This window comes from Hyla sarda, chromosome 11 (assembly GCF_029499605.1).
Source record: "Hyla sarda isolate aHylSar1 chromosome 11, aHylSar1.hap1, whole genome shotgun sequence".
NCBI classification, from domain to species: domain Eukaryota; kingdom Metazoa; phylum Chordata; class Amphibia; order Anura; family Hylidae; genus Hyla; species Hyla sarda.
In genome coordinates, this window is record NC_079199.1 from 69,376,629 (window position 1) to 69,403,494 (window position 26,866).

A 26,866-nucleotide genomic window follows, 5' to 3' on the forward strand; every position below is an offset into this window, starting at 1 on the left:
CTAGCCCTCCAGTGCATTAATAAAAATATGACCCCCGCCAGCGCATTAATAGAAATATTACCCCCGACAGCACATTTATATGTATGTATATATATATATATATATATATATATATATATATATATATACCCCCCCACCAGCGCATAATGTAATCCTGCCGGCGCATTTGTCTTAATTTTTCATTGCAGCGCTATATGTGAATGGTATATCTATCAGAACGCATCCAGCAGCCACCGGCCAGATGATCCTGATAGATATACTATTCATTCATAGCGCCGTCGGCTGCATATGTATATAGTTGTGCTGGGGGAAGACATATAGCATTATCTGCCCCCCACAGCGCTTCTATATACATATGCAGACGCCGCGCTATGAATGAATAATATATCTGTCAGCATCATCGGCCGGGCGGCTGCTGGATGCGCTGCTGACAGATATACTTGTCACACATAGCTCATTTTGCAGCGCTATATGTGACAAGCATTTCATTCATAGCGCGGCGGCTGCATATGTATACAGAAGCACTGTGGGGGGGGCAGATAACGCTATATGTCTGCCCCCAGCACATCTATATACATATGCAGCCGCCGGCGCTATGAATAAAAAGTATATCTATCAGGATCATCTGGCCGGCAGCTGCTGGATGCGTTCTGATATGCAATGAAAAATTAAGACAAATGCGCTGGCGGGGTCACATTATGCGCAGGTGGGGGGTTTAGATATATACATATAAATGTGCTGGCGGGGGTCATATTTTTATAAATGCGCTGGCAGGGGTATATATATTTATAAATGCGCCAGCGGGAGGCATATTATAAATGCGCTGGGGGGCTAGATATATAGTGCTCTATGCCCCCCCAACAACACTTTTAATATACATATCTCCCCTCACATTGTCCATTTTAAAAACCACGCTGGGATCCCTGAATGGCTCTTCAGTACCAGCCATTCAGGACTCCCAGCGGGGAATTAAAAAATGAAAGTAAAAAATACATTGTGATCGCAGGGTTGCGGACCATGCCGCCCGCTCCCCTGCTTAATAACTTCTGATCGCATCAGGTGTCCGAAGTGAGACCCGGTGCGATCAATCCCTCAGCCCCTGTACTACAACCCCATCATGGAACAGAGTCTGTTCCATGATGGGGGTAGTAGTACAAACACTAATGTAGCCTCCCTAGCCACCGGCAGACTCCTGCAGTGGGGAATTACTACTCCCATCATGGAAACAAGTATGTTCCATGATGGGAGTAGTAGTAGTCCCTCAGCACTGCAGGAGTCTGCTGATGTCAACTCTTCTGAGCATGCTAAAAAGTAATAACGGATATTTTAAAACAGGGTGCAAACATATGACATAAATGCTCATCCGTTTGCCATAGACTTCAATGTTAAAAATAACATCCGTTAATTTACTTTAGTTTCCTGTGACGTGCAAAAAATTTGTGCATGTCCCGTTATTTCTCCCATCACAACTAACGTCCGTTAGTCATGAAAGGCTATAACGGGTGATAACGGGTAAACGAAAAAACCCATTGGCTTGAATGGTGTTGTTTAACTGGCGTTAAAGCTGCCACTCTGTTTACGCAACTCCCATTGAAGTCAATGAGAGCACTCAAATTTGTCTTTCCACCTCGGCAGTCACAAGCAGGCCCGGGGACTCTAGATTATAAGATAGGTGTGATCTGCATTTACTAAACATTTTTAGCAAATTCTGTGGATATGCCATGAATGTCCCTTAAAATTCCAAAATAGGCTCCATGGATTTTATAAGCCAAGACGCTCCAACTGTGATCAGCATATAATCTATAAATACGTTCAACACTTCTTACCTTCTCTCCTCTTCATATTTTGACCTGGCAGAATAAGAAATATCAATTTAGATATTTTAGTATGACACTGAACATTAAATACATTACATTAAAATTGACTATATAGCTGTCAAATATATATATATATATATATATATATATGTATATATATATATATATATAGCCTTGTATTAGGCCATAAATCTTTTCTGCTTTTGTCACTTTTTGTATAAAAGAGGTCTCTGAACCTCGTCAATACCTTAAAGAGTACCTGTCACCAAACTAAACTTTTAATATATTGTTCCTTATGTAATTATAAGACACTTTGGTATTTACTTTCTGTTAAAATTCTAATGCTAATGGGATTGAAAAATAGGTGGCTCTGCTCTGTTCCCTGCGCTAGTTTCTCATTTCGCAAAAATTCTCGCTTTAAGATGTATATACCTTATGGGAATAAAATAAAACCAATATGGATGAATAAGAACGTTAAAGGGGTATTCCGCCCCTAGACATCTTATCCCCTATCCAAAGGATAGGGGATAAGATGTCAGATCGCCGCGGTCCCGCTGCTGAGGACCCACGGGATCCCCGCTGCGGCACCCCGCTATCATTACAGCACAGAGCGAGTTCAATCTGTGCGTAATGACGGGCGATACGGGGGACGGAACAGCGTGACGTCATGGCGCCGCCCCTCGTGACATCACGGCCCGTCCCCTTAATGCAAGTCTATGGGAGGGGGAGTGACGACCGCCACGCCCCCTCCCATAGACTTGTATTGAAAGGGGCGGACTGTGAATTCACGAGGGGCGGAGCCGTGATGTAACGATGCTCCGGCCCCTGTACCGCCCATCATTATGTGCAGAGCGAACTCGCTCTGTGCTGTAATGATAGCGGGGTGCCGCAGCAGGGATCCCGGGGTTCCCCAGCAGCGGGACCGCGGCGATCTGACATCTTATCCCCTATGCTTTGGATAGGGGATAAGATGTCTAGGGGCGGAATACCCCTTTAAGAGGGCAATAAATGACAAAAATAAAGCATTTAAATTACTTAAACAGGACGGCAGTGAAGAAGCATTAAAAGGCGATTTTTATGCTTACCGTAAAAAATTTTTCTTGGAGGATCCATTGGGGGACACAGACCTTGGGTATATGCTGCTGTCACTAGGAGGCTTGACACTATGGTAACAAAAAAAGGATGGCCCCTCCCAGCAGGATATACTCGCCTACAGGCCCTGAGCTAATCAGTTTTAGTCCCAGAGCAGTAGGAGAGGACCGCCCGGTCAGAAAAAAAGCCAAGAACTGTCCAAGGAAACCACAGAATAAAAATAACTGAACACACCCTCGGACAGGCAACTGAACCAGGAACACAAGAAAAGAAAGGGCGGGTGCTGTGTCCCCCAATAAATCCTCCGAGAAAAAGATTTTACGGTAAAAATCTCCTTTTCTCTATCGGCTCCATTGGGGGACACAGACCTTGGGACGTACCAAAGCCGTCCCTAGGGTGGGCACAGAAACCCAGTAAGGTGGCAGGCTGCACCACCGCCGCCTGCAGCACCTTACGGCCCAGACTAGCATTAGCGGATGCAAAAGTATGAACCTGGTATAATTTGGTAAAAGTGTGTAAAAGATGACCAGGTAGCCGCCTAACAGACTTGTGAGAACGAAGCCCTGCTACGGAGAGCCCAGGAAGCACCTGAAGGGTGGAGTCTTCTCCTTGCAGCGGTAAGCTTCCAAAATGGCAGACTTGATCCACCGTGAAATGGTGTCCCTTGAAGATGGGTGTCCTTTAGAGCGACTGTCAGGGAGAACAAAAAAGGAGTCACACTGACGAAAGGAAGAAGTGACAGAGAGATCGGTCTGGACAGCCCGCACCACATCCGATTTGTGGAGCGAACGCTCGTTGGGATGAGACGGAGCCGGACAAAAAGGACGGGAGGACGATGTCCTCATTGAGGTGAAAAGCGGAAACCACTTTAGGTAAGAAGGATGGAACTGGACAAAAAACAATTTTGTCTTGATGAATGACCAAGAAGGGAGAGAGGCAGGAGAGGGCAGCCAGCTCTGAAACCCTCCTAACTGATGTAATTGCAATAAGGAACGCCACCTTCCAGGAAAGGAGATGAAGAGACACGTCCCTGAGAGGTTCAAAGGGAGCACCCTGCAGGGCACTTAGGACCAAGTTTAAGTCCCAGGGGCCCAGCGTGGGCCACTCCTTGAAGGAAGGTCCAAATAGGAGGGACTGGGAGACCTCCGAGGAAGAATCTGCAATCTAGAGACAATGGAGATCTGTCCCACCGGGATAGGATCGCCAGTTGAAGAGATCGGTAATGAAACTGGGCAAATGGAACGGCCTCCATGGCCGCTACCATCCGACCCAGGACTTCCATGCAGAAACAAATGGGAACTGGGGCAGGCTTCCGAAGTATGCGAACCCCTGACAAAAGAGTTGCCCACTTGTCCGGCAAAAGACGAACCCGGCCGGACGCCGTGTCGAACTGGAGTCCCAAGAAAACTAGGGACTGGGTGGGAGAAAGGTTGGACTTGGCCTGATTGACCATCCAGCCGAAGCGGGACAAGGTCTGAAGGGTGAGGCTGAGACTCTCTGGATTCTGGGTCCTGGTTGGGGCCTTGATCAGGAGGTCGTAAAAGTAAGGAATCACTGAGACACCTCTGGACCGTAGAGGGCCGATCACCGTCACCAGGACCTTGGTGAAGACCCTCGGAGCAGTGGCCAGGCCGAAGTGGAGAGCTACAAACTGAAAATGGCCTTTCGGAACAGCAAAGCGGAGGTACCGCTGGTGCCCTGGGAAAATCCGAACATGGAGGTAGGCATCCTTGATGTCAACAGAAGAAAGAAACTCCCCTTGATCCATGGACGCCACAACCGAACGGAGGGACTCCATGCGGAAATGGCGCAGGAGAAGATGCTGGTTGAGGCGCTTCAGATCTAAGATTGGGCGCACGGAACCCCTTTCTTGGGGACCACGAAGAGGATGAGAAGGGATTGGAGCATGCCGTGAAACGCCTTTGCCAGAGAGGAGGACCGAGGGGCATGGGAAAGAAAAAAGCGATCCCTTGGAAGGGAGGCAAATTCGATCCGGTAACCGTTGGATACCACATCCCTGACCCAGGAGTCCTGCACATGCATGGCCCAGATGTCTCAGAAGAGTAACAAATGACCGCCCACCCGAGAAAAATCGGCAGGTGGGGGCGTCCCTTTAGGCAGAGGTAGGTTTGCGGGTGCCCGCCTTGGCCGCAAAACGGCCGGAACGGGTGTCTGATTTCCATGAGGGACGGGTCTGGAAGGAGGGAGCTTTTTTGTCCCGCGAAGGCGCCTGCCGAGCCCCTGTATGGGCACCCGAGATCAGGAAGGAGGCCGACTTGCGACTGGAAACAGTACTGCGAGCCCTATTTTGTGGCAATAAGGAACTCTTTCTCCCCGTCGCCTCAGAGATAATCTCATCTAGGCGCTTACCAAAGAGCCGAGAACCAGTAAAGGGAAGTTCTGTCAGAGACTTCTTGGAAGCGGCATCAGCGTCCCAGGCTTTGAGCCACATGGATCGGTGGAGGGCCACTAAGTTACCCCTGGCAAAGGCAGCACAGCGGGCCGACTGCATGGAAGCAGAGCATAGAAAGTCTCCGGCTTTGGAGAATTGGAGAGCTAAGTCAGCCAATTCCTCCGAGGGGGATCCGGAAAGAATACTCTGGCGGAGTTGAGAAGCCCAGACCAAAAGGGCTTTTGACACCCAGGCAGAAGCAAATGCAGGGAGAAGTGAAGAACCTGCTGCTTCAAAGGCAAATTTTGCCAAAGTCTCCACCTTTTTGTCCGCCGGATCCTTGAAGGAAGCTGCATCAGCCAGTGGCAGGGTAGTCGCCTTCTATAGGCGGGAGACCGGTGGGTCCACAGTTGGAGGGGAGGTCCACAGAGCAATGAGGTCCTTGACGAAAAGATACTGCGCTTGAACCTTCTTTGCTTCTTGAAACTTCTCGTTAGGATGTCTCCAGGTGGACTCCAGCAAGGCTTCAAATTCAGCATGAGAGCTGAAAACCTTGGGTGCCTGATGGGCACGATGAAAGGAAACTTCTGGAGCTACATCCGAAGTTCCTGGGTCCTCTAAATGGAAGGTGGCCAAAACCAATGTGTCCACTGTATCAGTCAAAGCTGTCCAGTCCTCTGAATCAGAGGCCAAGTCAGAAACCTCATCCACAAGTTCTCCAGGAAGGTGGGAACGAGTGGAGGCAGCCCTGGAAGAGGGAGACACCGACCTGGTACACGGTTCCGGAGAGCCAGAGCGGCGACCAGGGGAGCGTCCTCCAGAGGAGGTACGCATACGGAAGGCCAGAGCAGAGGAGTGATACCTGTAAGGGGAGCTCCTACGCCTGCTAGAGGACTCTGGAGATGAGTCAGAGGAAATACCCCTATGACGCTTGTGAGAGTGCTTAGCATGGGGAGAGGGAGTGCGGGTCTCTCTGGAGGGTCGGCGAAAAGAGGACCTCTTCAAGGCAGTCACCACGGAAAGGGAGACCTGCGCCAAGACGGAAATAGACTGGGAGAGGGAGGATACCCAAATAGGAGGGATGGCCACAGAGTTTGGGGGGAGCATCCTGAGTGGGTTCAGCAGAACCAGACATTTTTGCATTACAGCCCTTACACGTATAATAGGTGACCAGGGCTCCAGGTGCCTGTCTAGAGGGAGGGACAGTTCTGGGTACGGACATAGCAGAGAAAAAGAGATGAAAAAAATCTCACCCGAGTCTGTGTCCCTGGCAATGGCAGCAGCTGAGAGGACTTTTGCAGCTGAGGAGACAGGAGTTAAGGACCAATGAGAAGCAGGGGCCGGATGAAAGACCAGAATGCCTCCCATTGGTCCTGGGGCAGCCTGCCAAGCTCACAGAGCGCTGATTGGCAGATAGCATAAGTCATTTTTGCGGTCTTGTAAGTAATAGGGAGAAAAAACCCCGCCGGCCGCTAATGCATAGTGCGACCGAAGCAGGAGAGCTGGCATTAGCTGACAGAGAGGAGAGGCTGAGGAGCGCGGTGCAGAGAAACAAAGCCCGCGCTCCGGCGCTGGCATGTGAAAGGCAGAGACGGCAGGAGAAAGACATGTCTGCTCTCTCAGAGCACCCGCGTCTACAAACAGGCAGTGGACCGCACGGACCTAAGCGCCGGCGGCTGCACACAGGCAGCGAAGGAAGAAAGAAGACCGCACTGTAGAAAAGGGAGATAAAAATATAACTATACATCCCTAAAATATAAAAATAAAAAAGAAATGACCTCGTCTGGAGAACTCCAGACCAGCGTGTGCCTCCTACAGACACTAAGCTAAAACTGATTAGCTCAGGGCCTGTAGGCGGGTATATCCTGCTGGGAGGGGTTGTCCTTTTTTTGTTACCATAGTGTCAAGCCTCCTAGTGACAGTAGCATATATCCAAGGTCTGTGTCTCCCAATGAAGCCAATTGAGAAATGTAAAATATGTTAAAAAAACAAACTGATAAATGCCACAAAAATAAAGACCAAAAGACTCATTGCCAAAGAGTAAAACTAACCCTATAATGTTCTTTAACTATATAAATAACAAAAAGGTCAAAAATGAAAGTGTAGGCCCTTTAAAAAAATGATGAGGAAGAAATTATAAACGGGGATCAGGAAAAAGCAAATATATTAAACAAATCTCCACTTCTCCACTGTAGTCACCGAGAAAAGTTAACTACAGCGAGATAAGGTAAACTCCCCATTACAGGTCACCTGTCTAATACAGGAAGAAGTACAGTGCCACCTACAAAAAATCTAATAGATCTAAATAAATCTAAATAGACAAATCACAAGGTCCAGATGGCATTCACCCCAGTGTTCTAAAGGAATTAAAAGGTGTACTCCGGTGGAAAACTATTTTTTTTTTATTTTATTTTTTTTAAATCAACTGGTGCCAGAAAGTTAAACAGATTTGTAAATTACTTCTATCAAAAAATCTTAATCCTTCCAATACATTTTAGGGGCTGCATACTACAGAGGAAATGCTTTTCTTTTTGGATTTCTCTGATGTCATGACCACAGTGTTCTCTGCTGACCTCTGCTGTCCATTTTAGGAACTGTCCAGAACAGCATATGTTTGCTATGGGGATTTTCTTCTGCTCTGGACAGTTGCAAAAATGGACAGCAGAGGTCAGCAGAGAGCACTGTGGTCATGACATCAAAGAAATTCAAAAAGAAAAGCATTTCCTCTGTAGTATACAGTCCATAAAATGTATTGGAAGTATTAAGATTTTTTTAATAGAAGTAATTTACAAATCTGTTTAACTTTCTGGCACCAGTTGATCTAAAAAAAAAATAAAAATAAAAGTTTTCCACAGGAGTACCCCTTTAACCTCTTAAGGACCCAGGACGTACGGGGACGTCCCCGCACCCTTAGCTTTAAGGACCCAGGACTTCCCCGTACGTCCTGGCGTTTTCCGGTCTCTGCCGCTCGCCGGGCAGAGATCGGGAATCAAAAGCCTGCTGAAATCATTCAGCAGGCATCCAGGGCAAATGCCGCAAATCGCAAGGGAAATCGCCCTTGCGATCTGCGGCGATACCGGTCTCTGGGACCCGACCACCCGGTAATTTCGCATGATCCCGGCTGTCACAGACAGCCAGGACCATGCTAACGTATAGGAGCGAGGTGGCAAGACGGCCACCTCCTCCTATTCCCTGCGATCCGTCGGTTAGTTAACCGACCAATTGCAGGAGGGGGGGCGGTTACTTCCTCCCGTCCTGCCCGGCCCCTTGAAGTCCGGAGAGGACGGGAGGAAGACCGGAGGATGCGGCGGGGGACGGGGGAGTGCTGGGGACCGGCCCCGGTACTTACCTCGTCCCTGAAGACCCGGATCCAGACGATGAACATGGCGGCGGCGGCGACAGGTGAGTATATCTTCAGCCGCGGTCGGGCCCTTTACAGCAATGCACGTTGCCGTAAAGCGACATGCATTGCTGTAATAGGACCCTGTAAACTACAACTCCCAGCATGCCAAGACAGCCCTTGGCGTCTGGGCATGCTGGGAGTTGCAGTTTTGCAACATCTGGAGGGCCACAGTTTTTGGACCACTGTGCCCTTCCAGATGTTGCAAAACTACACATCCTCAGCATGTCCTTACTGTCCAGGCATGCTGGGAGTTGTAGTTCTGTAACATCTGGCCCTTCAGATCTTGCAGAACTACAACTCCCAGCATGCCTGGACAGTTTTGGCATACTGGGAGTTCTAGTTTTGCAACATCTGGAAGGGCACAGATTGGGAACCACTGTATTAGTGGTCTGCAAACTGTAGTCCTCCAGATGTTGCAAAACTACAACTCCAAGCATGCTGGGAGTTGTAGTTCGGCAACATCTGGCTCTAAAGATGTTGCCAAACTACTACTCCCAGCATGCCTGAGAATGTTTGGGAGTTGTGGTTTTGCAACAGCTGGAGGCACACTGGTTGGGAAACATTGTTTCCTAACTCAGTGTTTCCCAACCCGTGTGCCTCCAGCTGTTGCAAAACCCCAACTCCCAAACATTCTCAGGCATGCTGGGAGTAGTAGTTTTGCAACAGCTGGAGGTCCCCCACCTGTGAATGTACAGGATACATTCACATGGGTAGGGGCTTACAGTGGAGTATCGGGCTGCAAGTTTGCAATGCAGCAAATTTTGCGCGGCAGCTCAAACTCGCAGCGGTAAACTCGCTGTAATCCCCGGCCCGTGTGACTGTACCCTAAAAACACTACACTACACTACCACAAAATAACCTTCAAACCTGAACTGGTCCATGAAAAATTGTGAGTTTGGAAATTTTGTGAAAAATTGGAAAATTGCTGCTGAACTTTGAAGCCCTCTGGTGTCTTCCAAAAGTAAAAACACGTACATTTTATGATGAAAACATAAAATAGACATATTGTATATGTGAATAAAAAAAATATATTTGGAATATCCATTTTCCTTACAAGCAGAGAGCTTCAAAGTTAGAAAAATGCAAAATTTTCACATTTTTCATCAAATTTTGGGATTTTTCACCAAGAAAGGATGCAAGGTACCACAACATTTTACCAATATGTTAAAGTAGAATATGTCACGAAAAAACAATCTCGGAATCAGAATGATAACTAAAAGCATTCCAGAGTTATTCATGTTTAAAGTGACAGTGGTCAGATGTGCAAAAAATGGCCGGGTCCTGAGGTGTAAAATGGCTGGGTCCTTAAGGGGTTAAGTAATGTAATAGACCCCTATTTTTAATATTCAGGGACTCTATAGTGACAGGGACTGTTCCCCAGGACTGGCACATGGCAAACGTGGTGCCAATATTTAAAAAGGGGTCATAAGGTGACCCCAGGAATTATATACCTGTTCGTTTAACCTCCATTGTTTGTAAATAGTTTGAGGGTTATCTAAGAGATGCTATTTTGGAGTATATTGATAAAAATAAATGTATGACTCCATATAAGCATGGCTTTATGAGGGATCAGTCCTGTCAAACTAACTTGATCAGCTTTTATGAGGAGGTGAGCTCCAGACTGGACCAGGGGCTATGTATATATATAGATTTTTCCAAAGCATTTGATACGGTGGCACATAAAAGGTTGGTGCATAAAATGAGAAGGATTGGGCTGGGGGAGAATGTTTGTAAGTGGGTAAGTAACTGGCTCAGTGATAGGAAATAGAGGGTGGTTATTAATGGTACTTATTCTGATTGGGTGACTGTTACTAGTGGGGTACCACAGGGGTCCATCTTGGGTCTTGTCCTAGTTAATATATTTATTAAATGAGCACTGTCACCAAACTTTTTTTTTTATATGTTGTAGTACTTATGTACTACAACATATCTCTAATATACATTAATTTTTTTTTTTTTTTAATTAACATTATGCATTTTACATCCCTCCTAGTGGCCAGCTGCAGCCTGGCGTGACGTCACGCCTGAATTCGGACCGATGCCGGCCGGGCAATCGGTCCGAATTCATTTAGCCTGTGCTGGCTCCCTGCCTGTCAATCATTGTCTCCCTGGCTTCACACGCTAGCACGCCAGCCCCTCCTCCCTAACACGCCGCTGCTGCACTCTGCACTATGTACAGTATGTATTTCTTTGGGAGAGCGGGGATCGGGGTTTCCAACGCTGTGGGGTGGGGGAAGTGCGGTTCGGGGTTTCCAACATTGGGGGGGGGGGGGAGGAGGAGGAGGTGTAGGAACGGGTTAGTGCCGCGGTCATGTCATGGGACAGGAAAAAGAAAAGGATGGTGGAAGCTACTCTTTAATGACCTTGAAGAAGGGTTGAATAGTAAAGTAGCAATCTTTGCAGAGGATACTAAACTGTGTAAAGCGGTATACACAATAGAGGACAGTGAACTGTTACAAATGGATCTGGATAGGTTGGAGGTTTGGGCTGGGAAGTGGCAGCTGTTGCTAAACTATAACTCCCAACACAGGAGTAGTAGTTTAGCTACAGGGTGTCTCCAGCTGTTGCTAAATTACAACTGACATGATGGGAGTTGTAGTTTAGAAACAGCAAGACTCCAGCGGTTGCTAAACTGGAGGCTCGTTGTTGCTAAATTACAAATGATGGGGGTTGTAGTTTAGCAACAGCCAAAGGCCCCTTGTCTGGAAATTCTGGTTTATGGATGTCTTCCCAAAGGAAGAGGGCCATAAACATACAAACCAATTTCCGTGTTTTTTTCTTCTCATTTCAGATCCGTGTATGTAGAGGACTTCTTCGGATTTGGTGGATTACATAGATGACCATTTTTTTTTTGTTAAATATTAATAAAATCACTAACGAGGGCTTGTGGGGGGTGTGTTTTGTGGAATAAAAGTTTTTAAAAAGTGTTCTTGTTTTTTTTTATTTCCTTTACAGGCTTAGTAGTGGAAGTCGTCTTATAGGCGGAGTCCATTACTAAGCCGGTGCTTAACGTTAGCCCCAAAAACAGGGCTAACCACCAATTATTACCCTGATACCAAACGCCACAGGGGTGTCGGGAAAAGCCGGTACCAACAGGCCCGAAGTGTCAAAAATGGTGCTCCTGGGCCTAGGCGGTAACAGGCTGGCGTTATTTAGGCTGGGGAGGGGCAGTAACAATGGTCCTCGTCCACCCTGGTAATGTCAGGCTGTTGCTGCTTGGTTGGTATCTGGTTGATACTGAAAATACAGGGAACCCTATGCGGTTTCCCCCCCCCCCCCCCAAAAAAAAACGCATAAGGTTCCCTGTATTTTCAGTATCAGCCAGATACCAACAAACCAGAAACAGCCTGATGTTACCAGGGTGGGCGAGGACCATTGTTACTGGCTTTCCCCAGCCTAAATAACGCCAGCCAGTTACCACCTAAGCACAGGACCGCCCTTTTTGAAGCTCTGGGCCTTCTGGTACCAGCTCTTCCTGGCACCCCGTGGTGGTGGTTACGGGGGTAAAATTTGGGGGTTAACGCTTTTTTTGGGCATAACACTAAGCCCCGGTTTAGCAATGGACTCAGTCTATAAGACTGCTTCCACTACTAAGCCTGTAAAGTAAATAAAAAAAAAAAAACACAACACGTTTAAAAAAAAACTTTTATTCCAAAAAAACACTCCCCCACAAGCCCTCGTTAAGCATTTTATTCATATTAAACAAAAAAAACATGGTTCATTGTAGTCCACCGAATCTGAAGAAGTCCATAGGATACACAGCTCTGTAATGAGACTGAAAAAAATCGGGTTAGTACATTCAGGGGAAAAAAGTTGTAAAAAATAATGTAATAAACACACACACACACACATTCACAGCTGTGACTTGAGGTGGGTTGACAAAGTGCTGTTCTGAAGTCATTTATTGGTTTTTTGCTCATGTGTGCTAAAAAAATGGTATTCAAAAGTGATTTATTGTTTTTTTGCATATTTAAGCCAAATTTATCAACCCCCTGTGATAATATGATAAATATGTCACACAAGTAAAACCAAAAGCAAGAAAAAAATGCCTACAGAACTTGCTTACCAAAGCAACAATGATAAGTTTCCCCATATGCCTATTGTGGATAAATAACCTTACCGTAAAATCTCCTTCTCGAAGGATCCATTGGGGGACACAGACCATGGTATATGCTGCTGTCTCTAGGAGGCTTGACACTATGGCAAAAGAAAAGTCAGCTCCTCCCAGCAGGGTATACCCGTCCACAGGCACCAGAGCTAATCAGTTTTAGTCCAAGAGCAATAGGAGAAGACCGACAAGTCAAGAGAAAACCACGAACTGTCCGAGCAACCAGAAGAAAAGGCAAATGAACGCACCCTCGGACAGATAACTGAAATAGGAACACCAGAAAAAGGGTGGGAGCTGTGTCTCCCAATGGATCCTTCGAGAAAGAAATTTTACGGTAAGCATAAAAATCTCCGTTTCTCTATGGGCTCCATTGTGGGACACAGACCATGGGACATACCAAAGCCGTCCCTTGGGTGGGCAAGGAAATCAGTCAGGTGGACAGCTGGACCACTGCTACCTGCAACACCTTGTTGCCCAGACTAGCAACAGCTGATGCAAAGGTATGAATCTGGTAGAACCTTGTGAAAGTGTGCAAAGACGACCATGTGGCCGCTTTACAGATCTGCGAGGCCGAAGCCTTGTTGCGGAGGGCCCAGGATGCCCCGACAGAACGGGTGGAATGAGCCAAAACCCTGAAGGGTGGGATCTTCCCCTTGCAGCGGTAAGCTTCCGAAATAGCAGATCGGATCCACCGAGAAATGGTGGCCTTAGAAGCAGGTTGTCCTTTACGACGACCTTCCGGATGAACAAAAAAGGAGTCACACTGCCGAAAGGAAGAAGTGACAGAGATAGGTCCAAACAGCCCTCACCAGATCAAGTTTGTGGAGCAATGCTCCCTGGGATGAGAAGGGGCCAGACAAAAGGACGGCAGGACGATGTCCTCATTGAGATGAAAGGCTGAAACCACCTTAGGTAAGAAGGATGGACCTGGACGGAAAACAACTTGTCCTGGTGTACAACCAAGAAGGGAGAAAGGCAGGAGAGAGCTGCCAGCTCTGACACCCTCCTAATAGATAATAGCAATAAGGAATGCCACCTTCCAGGAAAGGAATGAAAGAGGAATGTCCCTGAGAGGTTCAAAATGAGCGCCTTGCAGGGCACCTAAGACCAAGTTTAAGTCCCAAGGGAGAGAAGGGGACCGATAAGGAGGGGCAGTGTGTGCCACTCCCTGAAGGAGGTCTGGACATGAGAATTGGACGCCTGAGGACATAGTAACATAGTTCATAAGGTTGAAAAAAGACCAAAGTCCATCAAGTTCAACCTATATCCCTAATGAGTCCCTACTGAGTTGATCCAGAGGAAGGCAAAAAAAAACTCATACTAGAGGTAAAAATTCCTTCCCGACTCCAATATGGCAGTCAGAATAAATCCCTGGATCAACGTTCTATCCCTATAAATCTAAAATCCATAACCTGTAATGTTTTTACTCTCCAAAAATGCATCCAGACCCCTTTTGAACAGATTCACAGAGTTCCCCATGACCACCTCCTCAGGCAGAGAATTCCACAATCTCACTGCTCTTACAATAAAGGACCCCGTCTGTGCTGGTGTAGAAACCTTCTTTCCTCTAAACATAGAGGATACCCCCTTGTTATAGATACAGTCCTGGGTATAAATAGATCATGGGAGAGATCTCTGTACTGCCCCCTGATATATTTATACATAGTTTTTAGGTCTCCCCTAAGCCTTCTTTTTTTCTAAACTAAATAACCCTAATTCTGATAATCTTTCTGGGTACTGTAGTCCTCCCATTCCCCGTATTACTCTGGTTGCCCGTGTTTGAACCCTGTCCAGCTCCACTATATCTTTCCTGTACACTGGTGCCCAGTACTGTACACAGTATTCTATGTGTGGTCTGACTAGTGATTTGTACAGCGGTAGAATTATTTCCTTGTCGCGGGCATCTATGCCCCTATTGATGCACCCCATGATTTTATTTGCCTTGGCAGCAGCTGCCCGACCCTGGTCACTACAGCTAAATTTACTGTTAACTAAGACTCCTAAATCCTTTTCCATGTCAGTTGTCCCAAGTGTTCTCCCATTTAATACATAATCCCAGCCCGGATTTTTCTTCCCCATGTGCATTACCTTACATTTATCAATGTTGAACCTCGTCTGCCACTTCCCAGCCCAAACCTCCAACCTATTCAAACCCTCTACAAGGTCATTAATGAATAATTTAAATAGAACAGGACCCAAGACGGACCCCTGTGGTACCCCACTAGTAACAGTCAACCAATCAGAAAAAGTACCATTAATAACCACCCTCTGTTTCCTATCACTGAGCCAGTTACTTACCCACTTACACACATTCTCCCCCAGCCCCATCCTTCTCATTTTATGCACCAACCTTTTATGGGGAACTGTATCGAATGCTTTGGAAAAATCCAGATATACGACATCCAGTGATTCACCCTGGTCCAGTCTGAAGTTCACCTCCTCATAAAAGCTGATCAGGTTAGTCTGAAAGGATTGATCCCTCATAAATCCATGCTGATATGGGGTCATGCATTTATTTTTGTTAAGATACTCCAGAATTGCATCCCTTACGTTGAAAAAGAATGGAAAGGGCAGAAACTTGACCCTTAAGGAAGCTGAAAGCCAACCCTTGTTCCAGCCCCGACTGCAAAAAGGAAAGGAGTTGGGGAAAGGAAAACCACGACCGGAGAAAAAGGCTGAGTTTCACACCAATGAAAATAAGACCGCCAGGTAGGGTGGTAAATGTTCGCAGAGGAGGGCTTGCGAACCCTCAGCATGGTGCGAACCACTTGGGAAGAGAAGCCGTGGGCCCTTAGAACCACGGTCTCAACCGCCACCCTGTCAAAATTGGGGTGGTACAGGGGACCTTGAGATAGGAGGTCTGGACGAGAGGGAAGGTGCAGTAGTACGTCGTTCAGGAGCCTGACCACGTCGATGTACCACGCCCTACGGGGCCAGTCTGGACCACGAGAATGGCGGGAACGCCCTCCGCTGTGTGCTTCCTCAGGACCCTGGGAATGAGAAGAAGGGGAGGAAACAGGTAAGGTAGGGCAAAGCCCAACCAAGAGAAACCAGGGCATCAATGGCCAGAGCCAAGGGGTCCCAGGTCTTGACACAAAAAGAGGAACTTTTTGGTTGTGGGAGGACGTGCAGAGGTCCACGCCTGGAGTGCCCCAGAGGTTTGCAGAGCTCAGCAAACACCTCCGGATACAGGGACCACTCGCCTGGGTCGGCTGAGGTCCGATTGAGAAAGTCCACTTCCCTGTTGAGTACGCCAGGAATGAGAATCGCTGAGATGGGCGGAACCCTGAGTTCAGCCCTGAGGAGAATTTCCCAATGAAGCAAGCAAAGATAGAATTGCCCTAGTTCCAATATGTTGATGGGGAGAAGGGCTTCTCGGAGGGACCAAAGGCCCTAGACCGTCCGGTCCTTGAAAGCACCTCCCCAGCCCGATAGACTGGCATCTGTCGTGACGACCTGCCAGTGGAGGGGCAGGAAGGAGTGCTCCTGAAGAAGCAGGGGGAAACTAAGCCACCATAGAAGGGACTGACGAGACTTTCGAACGATCTTATGGTCGAGAGACAATGGAGACCTGTCCCACTGGGAGAGAATCGCCAGTTGAAGAGGTCGGTTATAAAATTGGGCGAATGGCACGACCCAGGACTTCCATGAAAAAGCGAATGGAAAATGGAGCAGGGTGCCGAAGTAATCGGACTCCTGACAAGAGAGTCAGCTGATTGTCCGATGGTAGTCGAAAGCGGGAAGAGGCCGTGTCGAACTGGAGTCCCAGGAAAACTAGTGACTGGGTAGGAGAGAGGTTGGACTTGTCTTGATTGACCATCCAACCGAAGCGAGACAAGGCCTGGAGGTTGAGACTAAGACTCTCCAGATTCTGGGCCCTAGTTGGAGCTCTAATCAGAAGGTCGTCCAAGTAAGGAATCACTGAGACACCTTTTGTCCGTAAAAGGGCTATCACAGGCGCCAGCACCTTGGTAAGGACCTGCGGAGCAGTGGCCAGACCAAAGGGGAGAGCCACAAATTGAAAATGGCCTTCTAGAACTGCAAAGCGAAGGTACCGTTGATGACCGGGAAATATTGGAATGTGGAGGTAGGCATCCTTGATGTCCACCGAGGAAAGAAACTCCCCTTGATCCATGGACGCCACCACCGAATGGAGAGACTCCATTCGGAAATGGAGGAGTAGAAGATGTTGGTAGAGATGCTCGAGATCCAAGATTGGGCGAACAGAAAGAGTTTGGGGACCACGAAGAGGTTGGAGTAAAAACCTCGAAAACGTTCCCTGGAAGGAACTGGGACAATTACTCCCTGGATGAAAAGGGACTGGAGTGCACCCCGAACTGCCTTTGCTAGAGAGGGGGACTGGGGGTCCGGGAAAGAAAAATACGATCCCTTGGAAGGGAGGCAAATTCGATCCTGTATCCGTTGGCTACCACATACCTGACCCAGGAATCCTGAACGTGCATGGTCCAGGCATCCCGGAAGAGTATGAGACGACCACCCACCAGAGAAAAGTCTGCGGGTAGGGGCGACCCTTCAGGCAGAGGTAGGTTTGCGGGTGCCCGATATGGCCGCAAAACTGCCGGAACGGTCATCAGATTCCCAGGAGGGACGGGTCTGGACGGAGGGAGCCTTCTTGTCCCGTGAAGGTGCCTGCCTGGACCCTTTGTTGGTACCAAAAGTCCGAAAGGACTGGAAGGAGTAGAACTTCCGACGGGAAGTAGTGCTGCGAGCCTTATTCTGAGTTAATAAGGAACTCTTTCCGCCCGTCGCCTCTGAGATTATCTCAACTAGGCGCTTACCAAAAAGCTGAGAACCTGTAAAGGGAAGTTCAGTCAGAGACTTCTTGGAGTCGGTGTCCGCATCCCAGGCTTTAAGCCACATGGAGCGACGGAGGGTTACCAGGTTGCCTGTGGCAAAGGCAGCACAGCGGGCTGACTGCATGGAAAAAGAACACAGAAAATCTCCAGCTTTGGAGCATTGTAGAGCTAGGTCAGATAAATCCTTCGGAGGGGATTCTGAAAGAATACCCTGGATGAGTTGGGAAGACCATACTGAAAGGGCTTTTGACACCCAGGCAGAAGCAAAAGCAGGAAGAAAAGAGGAACCTGCTGCCTCAAAGGCAACTTTTGCCAAAGTCTCCACCTTCTTGTCCGTTGGATCCTTGAAGGCAGCCGCATCAGCCAATGGCAGGGTAGAAGCCTTAGAAAGGCGGGAGACCGGTGGACCCACAGTTGGAGAGGAGGTCCACCGAGCAATGAGGTCCTTGGTGAAAGGATATTGCGCTTGAACCTTCTTCGTTTCCTGAAACTTCTTGTCAGGGATGCCTCCAGGCGGACTCCAGCAAAGCTTCAAATTCAGCATGAGAGCTGAAAATCTTGGGTGCCGGTCAGGCACGGTGAAAGAAAACTTCTGGAGCTACGTCCGAAGTTCCTGGGTCCTCAAGGTGGAAGGTGTCCCTTATGGCCAAAACCAATGAGTCCACCATGTCAGACACATCTGTACGGTCCTCTGAGTCAGAGGTCGAAACAGAATCCTCATCTACAAGTTCTCCAAGTAAGTGGGAACGAGTGGAGGCAGTCCTGGAAGAGGGAGATACTGACCTGGTACGCTGTTCTGGGGAGACAGATTGGCGACCAGGGGAGCGTCCTCGAGGGGAGTGATGCTTGGGGCAAACTGGAGCAGAGGGGCGATGCATGTGAGGAGAGGGCCTGTGTCTGGACTCAGGAGAGGAGTCAGATGATACACCCCTATTACGCTTGTGAGAGCGATTAGTACAGGGAGGGGGAGAGTGGGTCTTTCTGAATGGTCGGCGTAGGGAGGGCCTCTCCAAGGCTGTCACCATAGAACGGGAGACCTGAGCCAAGTCAGAAAAAGACTGGGAAAGGGAGGATACCCAAACTGGAGGCATAGCCGAACCCAAAGGATCGAGTAGCATCCTGAACACAAATAACAGGGGGGTCAGGGGGAACAGTGGTGCAGGCGGAACAAGTGGGTTCAGCAGAACCAGACATTTTTGTATTACAGCCCTTGCAGGTATAATAGGTGACCAGGGTCCCAGTTAACTGCTTAGAGGGAGGAACAGTTCTGGGCTCAGACATAGTAATATGAAACTGTCTCACCCGGTGTCTGTGTCCCCAACAGGGCAGCTGCAGTGAGGAGAACTTCAGTGCAGCTGAGAGAGGGAGAGGGGCTGAGAATATATGGCCAATGAACAGAGCAGCTGCTGTGAGGAGAGCTTCTGTGCAGCTGAGAGAGGGGGACGGGGGAGGCGCAGGAGAAAGCAGGACCAGTGAAAAGAGAGGGACGGATAAAACTATGGGCGTCTCTGATGGCCCTAGGAGCCCCTCTGTGTGCGCACTGCGCTAAATGGCAGATAATTTGCTAGTGGGAGATTAGGGTTAATCCCCACTTGCTGGGGCTAAGGTCCGGCAGAGCCCGCGGACGAAAAACATGTGGCCGGGATAAAGGCGCCCGCTCCCAGCCCTGATCGCATATGCGACGCCAGCAGCATTTACACGCTGCCGACGGGAGAGAACTGTGTCCCGGGCGCAAGTTGTGGCCGGGGCTGAAGCCGGCACTCGCATGGAGTATGAGAGCCGCGGCTGCTGAGGGAAGGGAGCTGTTTAAAAACGCCGGCATCTGTGCAGACAGGCGCCGAATACAGTCCTGCACCACTGATAATGTCCCCCAATCCCCAGGGTTAGAGAGACCCAGAGCATAAGTAAGGGAGGGCTCACAGTCCCCCCTGAACTCCCCATATCTCCAGGGCTAGGAAGGAGTTGCCCAGCTGTTATGAGAGTGGGCGAAAACTGGGGGTCTCCAGAGGTTGAAAGTCCCCTAACCTGTAATAAAAAGGGGGGGAAATACTAACCTCAGTCTGAAGAACTTACCTAATGAAGTCTTCAGTCAGCTTTTAATCACCTGCATCATGCCGGGCTGTAACAGCGAGACTAGCAGGGAAAAGTAGGGGACCCGGACCCATGAGGTACAACCCCAGGAGCTGACCGTTGGTGAGAGGGGGTTGACAGTATATCCACGATGCCTGTGCCCCCTCAATCGCAAATGGGGAAAACAGAAAAGAAAAGGGAGATAAAAATCTTAACGTCCCTAATCTAAAAAAAAAAAAAAAGTGTGACCTGGTCTGGGGAGAACCCAGACCAGCATCTACCTCCTTAAGACACTAAGCTAAAACTGATAATCTCAGGTGCCTGTGGGCGGGTATACCCTGCTGGGAGGAGCCGACTTTTCTTGTTGCCAGTGTCAAGCCTCCTAGAGACAGCAGCATATACCATGGTCTGTGTCCACCAATAGAGCCGATAGAGAAAAAAGACTTTACAAAGGCATGAAAGCTTATCTCATCCTTCCCATACTTGTTAGGGAAATCAACTCTGATTGTGACAAGCATAACACAGACTGACAAAGAGAAGAAGCAAAAGGTCTTTAGAGTGCAGAGTATTACAGGAGAAAAGACAGATACTATAAGATTTCATGCCTTTGCTCTTCTATGTATATTGGTTAGGAAGGACTAGGTCTACTCTTATTTCTGTTACATAGTTCCTATGGATGAAAAAATAGTTCAACCAAGGAAGGGGAGTAGAAGGTAAGAGCAGCACTGCAGGAGAAACTGTATTAAAGCTGCAAAAGAACTAAACCGATCATACAGGATACACACTCACAGGATCTCCCCCAGTTGTGCTATCTGCTTAGCAGCCACCTGACGCTCTCTCTGAGGGTCAATGTCAAGGTCCAGCAGGTCATTTTCTCCATATAGACTTCCCAGGCCCATAGTCCGTTTGGTCCTGTGAAGAAAGGGATGGAATTAGCATCACAAAGCACTGTGAGGGCCTCAACACCAAGTCTTGACAAGCTCTGTGAGCATGTAAAGACAGTAAAGGAATAGCTGTTGGGTCCACTAGATTGACAACATGTTTCATTATCCCTGGAATGAGTAGTGCACGTCGCAGGTAAAATACAAGTCAAGGTCATAATCAAAACTGACCTCTTTTATGCTGATCTTGGACAGCGACTGAAATTCAGGCTAGAGAATTTTATTAAATCCCTAAATTCCAATACTTAGGGTCTTCAATTCACGTCACATTTCTCTACAGATAATGTACAATTTTTAGATTTAGAAATTCTGAATAAATCAAGCTCCATTTCCACCAAGACACCTTTCAAGTCGGTGGACGTGAATAGTTTTCTTGATTATGGCAGTGTTCACTATCACAATTGACTGAAAAGCCTCCCCTATGGACAATATTTAAGAATACAAAAAAATGTTTTCACTGCCCAGATGACTCTCCTTACAGAACCCTTTTTAGCCAAGGGGTATCCTGATAGTTTATTGACTAAAGCCTATTATAAAGTAAAGGACATGAAATAAACTGATCTGATTGAGTAAAAAAGGAAAAACAAAAATGAAAACAAAAACAATATTATTCGTAGTGCTCCAAATTGAAGGAAATTGTGCCCAGTACCCCTGGGGTAATGTTCAGACGATCTAAAAATTTGCAGAACCTTTTAGCTCCTAAGAGACTAAAACAGAATAACTTTAGTCAAAGGGATACACAGTAGATTTATCTTTAATTCCTATGGGAATTAAAGGGCTGCTCTCCTTGTAATAAAAAAAAACGCTGCTTATGTTGAAGTATTATTGGTAACCATGTAGATGTATTTGAATCATACCAAACGTATAAAACGTTCTCTAGTATTCATTCTTTTAACTGTGACGCTCAATTTGCAATTTACCAACTATCATGCAGCTGTCATCTGCAATACGTCGAAGGCACAATTCAGAGAGTGCGTTCACGTATGTGCAAGCATAAATCGATTAAAAATAATTTTGCACTTCATAGCGTCTCTAGACATTTTTCCTTGATTTATAAACATGATATTACATCTTTATGTTTAATCATTTTGGAAAACAATACCAGAGGATACCCCAAATCAGTACCAACGGCTTATAAACTAAGTCATTTTCGCTATGTTAGTGCTGCATGATCTGAATGAGACCATAGAGAACGTTCATTAATGCTCGCAGCGCATGATGTGATTTTACGGCTTTGTATGCTGTTCATATTGTGATTTGCGGAGCCTGAATAATTCATTGGTATTTATAATATGCAATCTATTTTATATAGTATAAATTATTTTTATTTGTGCATAGGGATCTCATGATTATTCATAAAGGATATTTTACAGTTTCTTACATTTCATGCTTTGTGGTGTCAGTTTATTAATATAGATCCTATTTTATATTTGCAATATGGATTCTATGTTTAAGTATTTGTAAAAAGTATGTCATTTTTAATTTTTTTTGCAATGCATTTATATTATTAGTTTTCCTACACCACATCAGCAGTGATGGGGTTAACTTTCATCTTTATAAACAAGCAAATTACCTCTCCTTGTTGTGCCTGAAGAAACTGCACAAGCGCAGTTAAACGCGTTGCATCTTGGGATTAAAGTTCTATTACGTTTTATCTAGTTGTGCCTTGAGTCGTTCCTGCACTAAGTTGAGCCGGCGGTTCATTTGAAGCCATTCCTATCTGCATTCTTTTATGATAGGCCTTTTTTGGCACTTAAATAGCAGAGAGGCTCCATTCCTAACTATCTTCTGATCTCACCCTCATGATTTTACAATATCAGTTTTAGATTGTATCAATTTGTGGAATGGCTGGCTAACAACTAATATGGCTTCCATAACAGCTTTCACAGGGGACAGTCACCCAGCTGTCCTTGACTTTTGAAGTGTATATCTACCTAGCTATGACATTATTTATCTCAGACGGATTCTGTCTTACAGCCTGTATTATACTCCAGAACTGAAATATTTATTCTGCAGGGAGTTCAAGTCTCCCAGCATTCCTTGCACACAGCGTGACATAATTTGAATTTTGATAAATGCAGTCATTACAGCATACCATATATTAACACATCTACAACTTGCACACTGATCTAAGGCTTCTCAGCAAAATGTATTAAACAGGTTGTTAGTATACTTGATGATCACAAAGTGCAAGCCCGCCAACCACGTCAAGGCCAACTGTAAGTAGCGGATGCCTAACATCCTTAGCATAAACATTACCTGTAGTCTTGAATCTGCTCCTGTATTTCTGGTAACATGGCATCTTGTGCCTCACTTAGTGCACTCCGAACATCCTCAGAACCACGTAAACAGGAGTCTGTAAGGCAGGGGGGGGGGGGGGCGCTAAGGTCATTGAAGTGTAATTACAATACAATTTCTGTGTGCAATAAAGATTCATGTAAAAGTATTTCAGGACTCTCTGAAGCCGCTTAAGACAGTTTGGAGATCTGTGGCTTCTAGTGGGCTTACTAACTAGCACAAGGACCTGGCATGGATGGCTGTTAAGAGGCCCTGCCCCTGAGAACTTTCATGCATGCTCACAGACTGAACACCAGGTACCGCCCGTGGTGCCCATTTGTTGAGGAAACAACTTTGCACCTCTATGGAATATGAACTCTGTTCTCTAAGACTCTGTTCCCAAAAGTAACCGAACGCATTGTTCGGTGCTTTACAGACTTGTTCCTGGAGATCACACTGGTAGGGTTATCCAGGAGTCCTGGTGCCTTATGAATTGTTATAAGGATGCCACGTAGTTTGCAAGTAAACGCCTGATTATAAACTCGGAGAGGATGTCTGTCCAGGACTGTCACAGGCTGGTCCGCAGCATGCTCAGAAAGTATTCCATCAGAGACAGTCCAGACGGAGGAAGAAAAGGATTAACACCTCTTTCCCGTCCCCTCTCTTGGGGGTCTTTGTCCTTTGTTGTTTGATATTGTAGATACTGTTGGTTTTGATTTTTTTTTAAATGTATGCATGCAGGTGTGTTTGTGTAGCATGTAGTATGATTTATAGTGCAGGGAACCAGTGCTGTATATTGTGCTGTCAGGCTATGTATCATGAATTTATTATTTATTGTATATGTGATTGACTGCAAATAAAGTTATTTTCAATCAAAGTCCCCCCACCCCAACCCACCCCCCCCCCCCCCGCATTCCTAATCAGGTGAAGTGCACAGTAGCTTGCAACTCATTGCAGGAGACAGGCTCCAACAGTGATCGAAGTGTAGAAACTCCAGTGGGCGCCCTGGCCTAGGGGCCAACAGCCAATCAGTGGCCTCAGCAGTCATGTACAGTACTACTGGCATTACTGTTCAGGGATTGGATCAATGATATCTGTAGTACAAAACATGACTACTGAGGCCACTGATTACTAGTGGTTGTCACAACAGCAGCCAAACAGTGGTCACTCAGTCAGTTGTAAAAAGAAACTAAAAACTACTGTGCTGGGTGGGCTGCATGAGCAGAGAAATTAGTTAAGCTTTTTATGTTATTTTGGGACCCAATTTTTTCAAAGGGTGGATAACTCTTAAACGATAAACCGATGCTTTCCGCAGCCATCAAAAAAGGAGCTCAATACACACATACTGTACAAAGAGTCAGTAAGCACAATATAAAACCATATCGGAGGCTTAACTGGATGCTATCTTTGCAGAAAACTTGCCTTCTCTACCATAAGCTTGTAAGATCTTCCTGGGGAAGAATTCCGGATAAAATGGGAATATAGTGATAATATATATACTGTATGTATATATCACTCACCTATTTCAGCAAGTAGGTGCTCAGGAATTTTTACTCTCAGAGGCTGAAAAAACAGGACAGATCATGGATTGTGTACAATATAGTAAAAGCAATTTATAGTACAACAGGTGACTGGTTTGAAGCATACCAATCACCCATGATATTGTTAGATTAACCCTTCAGAGGTGAAAAGTATATAATCCTGCACATAGAAGATAATTACCTTTTGCCAAAATACACATGTACCAACGCTAAGTGGCCAATAACAGCAAGCAGAGATATTAAAAATGGTAAGGAAATCAAAAGATACAGAAAAATTACTCATTACAAAACAAAGGAATTGGTTCTAATGTCCAGTGGCTTAAATTAAAGGATCAAATTATGGGAAGGGCAACAGACTCCTATATTCTTTATTTCTGTGGGTAGTATTGGGCACACCAGATGGTTATGAGGGAATCTTTTGTCTGCCCGGCAGTATCAGAGTCTGGGCCTACTAGAATTTTCTCTAGTAATCTGGTGGGCCTATACAAACCTAGTGGGATTTATGATACCAGCAGATGAACACATGGGCACACCACATATAATTCAACATTATAATAATATAAGTAACTTACTGCACTTTTATCCAAGAAGATATTCCACACATCTTTCCCCAAGGAGCAGGCATCTCGAGCACTGAGCTGCTGACAAACTTCAGCACACAGATAGAACAGCTGAAAGATCCCAAAGAAAGAAAATTTATTTACAACTTAATTTTAAGTTGTACTAAAGGGTTACTATCTTTTCAGCCAGCGACAGAAAAAGGGTGAAACTATAAGTGCTATTCTGTTGCCAAAGACTTGCGCAGACACTCACATCATCAGACAGACTGCCTAATGTTTCATCCCGAAAGTCCCTGCCGACCAAAATGATAGTAACGTTTTAAGTTCTGTACAAATTATAGAGTCTTCTCCTGCCTTATCCTCCAAGGCTGCAACATATGCCATTGCCAATAGTTTAAACAGAAAATATTGGTATATTTTTATTTACTGAATAGCATGGAAATGTGTTGTTTATTATGCTATTCTCTAATGCAAAGTAAAAGGAATACTGACATATATACTGTTTACATCCAAGGGATGAGCATCTGTCCTAGCAAGGATCATCCAGGTTCACAGATTGTTACAAAAATTAACTGAGGCAATAGTACTGCTACATTACCAGCCCCATGGAAGAATACCGGGAAGATTTCCGTTCACCTTAGAAAGCAGAGATCTCGAAAACAATAAGGAATTAAACCACCATACCGACACATCTCTCCCTATACCAAAATAGGAAGAGACCTATTAATAAAGGAGTCTGGGACCTCCAAGAGTGAATTATGCATTTGCCATTGTGGTAAGGGAGTTTTGTCAGAATTTTATGCTGCCTGTCTGAGTACTGCAGCCTCCTCACTGCTTAGCTGGGACAGCTTTGTACCTTTAATAGCTGAAATTGCACATTTAAACAGGACAGGCTTATAGCCGGTACAGCTGCTAACGAATACGCAGACTGTGACAGGAGTTGGACTTCCACCAATCTGATATTGACAGCCTATCCTAGCTATATTGTGAACAAACCCCCTTTAAATTATTATGGATTAATGAGTGAAGAGTAGGGACAGGTTAGTTTTCCCCTGTTAGCCCAAACTGACATTTATTTTGACTTTTTGTCTGGATAAATGTAACCCAATTTAAAATAAAATGACAAACTTTAAGCAGGACATAAATGTTCTCAGAATTCAACCAATAAAGCTGCCCTGCAGAGATTGATCAGATTAATGCATTTACAGTGGTATAACTGGTATTTTCAAAATAGGGTTAAAATGAAGCTGGAGAGATCACCTAACGGGAACTTGTTATGCCTAACAAATCAGCCTCATGATCAGACAGGTCAGGAGATCGGTTTTCTGCAACGCCGCAGAGAGCAGAAAATTAACTTTATTTGTGGTGGCCATGACCGGTTTTACAGTTACAGTCACACTTATTGTGCCCCTTTTATCCAGTCGGTGGTGATTGACAGCCTGAATACAGGGAAAAGACTTGCACTGAGGAATTCAATCAAGCCTGACTGGCAGGAGGTCTGTCAGGTCAGTTTGAGAGGCCCGGGGACCTGACAGGATTTATTTATTTATTTTTTTTCCAATTAAGGCAACCCATTTTTGCAAGAAGGGTCCCATAGTGATGTAACAATGTTCTTTCTTTGCGCAGAACAATTTCAGCGGCGGAATTGTCCGCCACGGAAATTCCATAGTGTGAACGGGTCTCGCGGAGACCCATTCACACTAATGTTAAGTTCACACCGCGGAATTCCGCTCGTGAAATTCCGTAGTGTGAACGCACCCTTTGACTCTGTTGCTGCACCATCACAGGGGAAACAAAGCATTACAGAGTTGTTACTAAATTAAATGGGATGTCCACCTAATGTAATAT

General features: G+C 46.2%; 1 protein-coding gene across 10 annotated transcripts in view; it reads right to left on the minus strand.

Moving 5' to 3' along the window:
* The window catches only part of ARHGEF11 (Rho guanine nucleotide exchange factor 11), a 399,339-nt gene that overhangs the window by 129,827 nt on the left and 242,646 nt on the right, over positions 1 to 26,866 (minus strand). For all 10 annotated transcript variants that reach the window (XM_056546646.1, XM_056546639.1, XM_056546640.1 and 7 more), the window contains 5 exons: positions 25,031 to 25,129; positions 24,438 to 24,480; positions 22,900 to 22,996; positions 20,489 to 20,611; positions 1,827 to 1,850 (listed from right to left, as the gene is read on the minus strand). In XM_056546646.1, coding sequence (XP_056402621.1) covers positions 1,827 to 1,850; positions 20,489 to 20,611; positions 22,900 to 22,996; positions 24,438 to 24,480; positions 25,031 to 25,129 — 386 coding nt within the window. The remainder of the gene's footprint in view (positions 1 to 1,826; positions 1,851 to 20,488; positions 20,612 to 22,899; positions 22,997 to 24,437; positions 24,481 to 25,030; positions 25,130 to 26,866) is intronic.